This window comes from Atta colombica, unplaced genomic scaffold (genome assembly GCF_001594045.1).
Source record: "Atta colombica isolate Treedump-2 unplaced genomic scaffold, Acol1.0 scaffold102, whole genome shotgun sequence".
Classification (NCBI taxonomy): domain Eukaryota; kingdom Metazoa; phylum Arthropoda; class Insecta; order Hymenoptera; family Formicidae; genus Atta; species Atta colombica.
In genome coordinates this window covers 1,597,127-1,603,344 of record NW_017259187.1, presented here as the reverse complement: position 1 = coordinate 1,603,344, position 6,218 = coordinate 1,597,127, and the positions used below count along the sequence as shown (strand labels likewise).

At 35.5% G+C, this 6,218-nt stretch overlaps 1 protein-coding gene across 1 annotated transcript in view; it reads right to left on the bottom strand.

The window, feature by feature from the left end:
• Window positions 1-1,049: 1,049 nt before the first annotated feature.
• The window catches only part of LOC108688001 (mitogen-activated protein kinase kinase kinase 7-like), an 8,500-nt gene continuing 3,331 nt past the window's right edge, over window positions 1,050-6,218 (bottom strand). The window contains exons 7-9 of the mRNA XM_018194061.1: window positions 6,046-6,148; window positions 3,060-3,304; window positions 1,050-2,898 (exon numbers count right to left, since the gene is read on the bottom strand). Coding sequence (XP_018049550.1) covers window positions 2,728-2,898; window positions 3,060-3,304; window positions 6,046-6,148 — 519 coding nt within the window. The 3' untranslated portion in view covers window positions 1,050-2,727. The remainder of the gene's footprint in view (window positions 2,899-3,059; window positions 3,305-6,045; window positions 6,149-6,218) is intronic.

Sequence of the window (6,218 nt, the reverse complement as noted above, 5' to 3'; positions counted from 1 at the left end):
TCTCTCTCTCTCTCTCTCTCTCTCTCTCTCTCTCTCTCTCTCTCTCTCTCTCTCTCCTGTTCTCGGTAAACTGAGAATCGCCAGGCTCGCATCCTCTTCATCTAGCAACATGTATACCCACGTATGCGCACCCCTCATATCCTCCCTTCCGTCCCCTTCATTCATCTATCTCGTCCCACCCTCGCAGCCTCCCAGTTTTCTCCTCCAGTTAATTGGTCGCGTCCTATTTCTTTTCTATCTCTCGTGCTTTTCCTTCGTTGAGTATCGAAACGCGGGAACGACTGGCAGCTGGATTTATTGATTTCGCGATGTATATATCTTCCCCATCGTGATTCTAGTTTCACCGGAACTACATTTTACATGCACGACTCATCCGTTTTATTTTTTAATAAAATACGTAAGCCGCGCGCGCACGAATCTCTGCATTAGATCGTTACGATATGCACAAGTATATAATATAAACTCGATATCTCGTTTTTTTTTTGCAGAGAAACAAGTCCGATACGTTGTGAATTGGAATTTTCCAGTTTTCAATATATAATAACTTTATCAGCTATCTATTAGCTCTTCATCAATCTTGTAAATTATCTATCAACAGTATATGTTCATACACAAACAGAATTTTTTCTTAAAATTTATCTTGAAAATATGACAGTCATGGGACAACATTGTATTTCGAAAAATTTTAATATAAATCTCTCTCATTCATTAATAAAACTACAATAAAGTATAAAATAAGTTTGATCAATTTTACTGAAGTGCATGATAAAAATTTTTTAAATATTATATTACCACAACTATCATATTTTCAAGGTAAATTTGAAAAGAAAATTCTTTCCGTATACGAGATTTCCTCTAAATACTCGCTAAATTACCTGCAATGTAAATTAACTTTAATCTTAATTTAATTTACTTATCTTTTTCTAGTTCTAACAATTAGAAAAGAATAAAGAGTAAATTAAAATTAATTTACGTTGGTAAAAATGAACAGTTTACTAGCATCTCCGTACGGGTAACATATAATCAAAGATCTTGAACACGCCAATAAATCTCACGGCAGCTTTCAGATATATTTACAATTCTATATTACATTTTTACATACTTGAACAACAATTTCACATCATAGATTCTCAGGAGAGAATCTGTCGCAGAGTATAATTATTTGATTGTTCGTTACCGAGACCGCTGTCGAGGCAACGCACGAGGATAGTTTCTCTTAGTTACATTTTATACACAATTTTAATATAGGAACAGAAACGAGAACGTTAGTTACGAGTTTTAGCCGCTGCCAATCGTTAACAACTTCTATCACACACATTTTCAGTATTATTATACGAAAAGATAGTCTACTATAACCGCTATTGACATACGTGCTTCTGTACCTATCTTAATTTTGATGAGTGCTTCATGCCTCCATTCTGTTTAAAATCTTTTCAGTACATATTTCACATGAATTTATTCCGGTTATTGATGCCTTGCATTTATAACGTTAAAAATGAATGAAAATATTATGCTTCTATATGTATGTGATTAATAATGCACTGACTTAAATATTGTTTTTATTTTGTTAGACTTGTCGTTGCAGAGAAATCAAGCTCACAGTTAGGATGCATAAAATTCTTATTTACATAAACAAACACATTAGCAAAGCGAGAAATTAGAAAAATATATTTAATTCCTTGCAGCGTAATTGGATAAAAGTGACAAAGACTGTATTTTGGACACATGATTAATTAACAGTATATATTATGCAGTAATGAAGATAAACAGAATTATATCAATTTTGAGAATGTTCGAAAACACATCTTTAGTATGCAATGAGTCATATTTGAGGATATTAATTAATATTTAAACGTTTCTTATTTTAAAACTTATTACAGTCTTGACGTTTTGATACTGAAAGTTTTCATCTTCAAAGTCTCAGGAGTCATTAACGAGTATCAAGATGAGTTTAAAACTCTGTATACATATAGCTTATAACATATAAAAAATTCTAAATGTAATTTAAAGAATGATTCGCGTCAGTTGTGCAATAAATTTTTTGTTATTGTTTGTGTCTTATTCAAAATACTTCCTTTTTTTGCGATTACATTAAATATGAAGAAATTCCATTGAATACACAATAGTTTAAATAATAAAAGCTGCGTATTTTATCTCACACAATGTACATTTTTTTATATGTCAAAAGGCGAATGAATGATTCACTAAAATATGAATCGAAAGGACTAGATTGCAATTCATTGTTAATAATGCCTTCGAGGCTTTGCAATCAAAAAAATCTTCTATAATATTCTCAATAGTATTCATATCTCAATGGTAGCACTTGCATGTGCTTGGGATATTTCATTCTATTGTATTAATTAAACTCACATCACGAGAATGCGCAGATATGATTGTGAATAAAAAGAATCTAACAGAAGGCATATCTGTATTCGCGCTTTTTATGTTCAAAAATCGAAAATCAGTTGTATGATTATCGTACATTGTAGACAGCAAGTTCGATAAAATCGGAAATAATCTTCCGTTATGACTGATCATGACTCTGACTCACATATCCTCACATACTTTATCAGTAGTACGCGACGCGGTGCTGAATTGCATTCATACAAAATTGAATTAGAATCTTAACATGATTCCATCCGCGTTGCGCATTCGACGTCAGAATTGTGCAACGTAGTGTAAGTACACTTTTTTGTCAAGACCCTCAAATAGTCATGTCGCAGCATCTCAAGAAAGCCTCGACGGATCTTGACGATGAGGTACCACTACCCAACCGTTGTTTCCGGAAACAGCGGGCCCTATTGTCGGCGCAGCAGCGGCACTCGTTAACGCCCCCCTCTGATCCTTCATGATCTGCAATTGTCGCGTTAGGTTGCGACACAATTTCACCAGGGACTCCTGAAAGTCGCGTTAATCGCGATAATCATCGAAATTGAAGACTTCTTAAACTTAAGGATTTTTTTTTAAAAGTTAGATTATCATGTAATAAGAACTAATCCACTGGATCCAACGGTGCAAGCGAATGTAGAATTTATACGAGCAATATAAAAAAGAAAAACCTTTTCATCTTCCAGTTTTCGTAACTCCTGCTGCTGTCGGAGACTATCGAGGCTCAGATTCTTCAACATCTCGTTCTTATGTTGGCTTAATAACGCTATCTCCGTTTGGACTTTGAGGTATTCTTCGGCTATCTGCTTGTGCTCCTCGAAGATCTCTCGCGAGAGTTTGCACGTGTCGTCGGGCGTGAGAGGTCTCAGATCGGCATCAAGTAAGCGACAAAAGTCTTCGGTCGTAGTGCTGCTACCTACGGCATTCCAAGATTTTATCACGGATGTTGAATCACGAAATTCGTCATATCCGGCTGCAATGAAATACGCATTATTAGGAATATAGTCTTAAATGTACAAGGGTAGACAAGACTTGAGCATATCTTCAGAATATTACAACATTTTATGTTTACACTGGCAAACAATTCGTGAAGATTATCATGTCGAATTAGTTTATCAAACTACCATGCGCTTTCAATCTTGCTAGTTGTTCAAAAACATAATTTCTCTAATTCTAAATATTTCTACTCTGCGTATCTTCGATGAATATGTACTAACGCAGTAGGACCCAGCAGCGTTTGAGAGTGTCGGTGCTAACGATCTCCGGATAGTCGTCGCACATGTCGATCATCTAGCAGCCGCTGCTCTCACGCGAGCCACAGTTACCTCGACGACGTTAACATTCACGATTATCCTCCAATAATGCGGCCGATCCTGTCGGCATAATTTCTTCGTTCGGTTCCTCGAAATCAGGTTCAGGTCTCCATCCTAGGGTAAAAGGTAGCAGTCTCGAAAACAGCGTGATAGAGAATCGCAGTGAATATCAAGAATCTCACTGGGACGGCTGAATTCTCATAATTATTGCGATATCGCTGACGGCTTAATTAATGGAATGATCCGGGAATGGCCGTGTTAAAAAAGTATATCAATTCCCGGTCGGATCGATCGATGTGTCCTCGATAAAATCGAGCTCGTATTGCGCGCTTGGCGACCTGCGATCGGCGGGAGATGCTCCTCCGTAGGGAGTCGGCTCTCTACTAAACAAACGTACGTCTATATTGGGGATGCTGACTCAGCCACACCTGCTTCTAAATACTCCCCACCCTGGCTCCGACGTTGAGGAACGTCGCGGAGCGTATGCGAGCCAAGAACAAAACGCGCTTCGTGGCTTGATTCATCCTCGAGAGAATCTCATTTTTTATTCGTCTTGTCGTCATCTCTTTATCATCTTTCTCCTCTCTCATCCTTTTCTTTTTTGCGCATAATGCCTTAGTTTCTTCTTCTTTCTTCTTAACATTTCTTCCACTATTTCTACAAACATCTCTGCTCCTCATGTTCCCATCTCTGCTGGCGCGATAGTCGTCCTCTTCTTCGTCGTCGTAACGTGCCAATCAAAAGCGAGTCACACGTCCTACCGATTAGTCGTCAGTTAAATTTAGTGCACGCGCACATCGCGGATGCTATTGCGGCTATACGGGCCCTTTGCCAGGGTATATCACCGGCGAACTCCGCCGATCGACGAACCCTCGATGAATATAGCATGCTGAGCTTATAACTCCCTTCTCCGCCTTCTGGTCGCATCTCGAGATTGACCGCAATTAAATTATTTATACGGTTGTCATATAAAAATATATAATTCTGTACATGAGGAAATACTTTTTTCTTTTATACATAGACAATAATATATATTTGTGAATTTTTACAAACTTCAACGTTTAAAGTTATTTAACAAAATTTATATGTCACATATATAAATATCCATATATAAATTTAATATTATCGAGAAAGATAATATTAAGAAAAATATTAAACGATGCGATTACATTTGGATGACTTCACATAAACGGAATAATTATCATATTGAGATAATAATTACGACAAATCGCATACGTGGAAGTACATTATGAGCAATATGCGTTAGTCGAGGCAGACGAGAGACGAAGACGCGATCGTGGAAGGCGCCCGGTGAGTCAGTGCTTAGTATTCTAGGCCGAAAATAATCTACTTCGTGTACCACAAAGCGCTACTCTGTAAGCTCAAAATGCATGCTCATGTCAGCTCGCCTGAGGTATTGTGTCCATTAAAACTTTTTATGTTATCTGACCTATTAATCATATTAATTTTGTATCTTTTTCATAATTATGCCGAAAGATGAGATAATATGATGAATTATGATAGTAATCAATAATAGTATATAAAAAAGTATATCTTTTTTTCTGTCATTGATTGATGATCATATCAAATTTATGATATTTATAATACAAATACAATGATGTCTTATATACATACGTATTATAATATTGCGTGCATCGTATATGTTGTTCAATTTCTAGAATTTGTATATAAACCTATGTATTTATAATATAATGTTGATATGTGTTATAAATATACATAAATCTAGATCTTTCATTTGAGATAAATTTAGATTTTCTCTATTTTCCAACTTGTTCCATATTTTTGTACTTATAGATAATGCAATGTGATTGTACATATTATTAATTTAATTCATGCATTGATTACCGCATAAGGCATTAAACGGGTAGTTCTTGCGCTAATTTTCCTGGCAATGTGCCTTCAACGCGACAGAGACAGGTCTCGTATAGACAGCCAGTTTGGTGCCACAGCCTCTCTGCGATCTTTTTTCGGCACTTGTTCGGAGAAATACTTGTGAGTACGTATTCACATACAAGTCCCGTAAAACTCTTTCTGTTTATTTATGAGTAAATCAAAATCAAAGCAATCAATATCACATTTTCATGTACAAAAAATAACATCAATTAAGTAAAAAAAATGTATTTTGTACATTATACTTCAAGATATATAAGTTTTTTTTTGCAAAAACGTAATGCACGATAACTAGAATTTAATCGCACAAATTCTAAATTTTCTATTTAGTATATTTTTTCATAAAATAATTCTATGTTAATTAATAACTTATTACGCAGAACGTATTACGCAGAAAGTATATCTTCATATGAGTAAATCAAAATACACTTACTTTGATTATTTTTCTTTGTCTTTTGAACCACTTTGTCTAATCCGGCCATGTTATTTGGAATTTCCCAAGATGTATCAGAAGAACTCGGCAAATCCCAAGCATTCTATAACATGTTAAAAGTTATTATACATAAAATTACTTTTAACAGAAAGAAGAAGGGAGGGAGGGAGGGA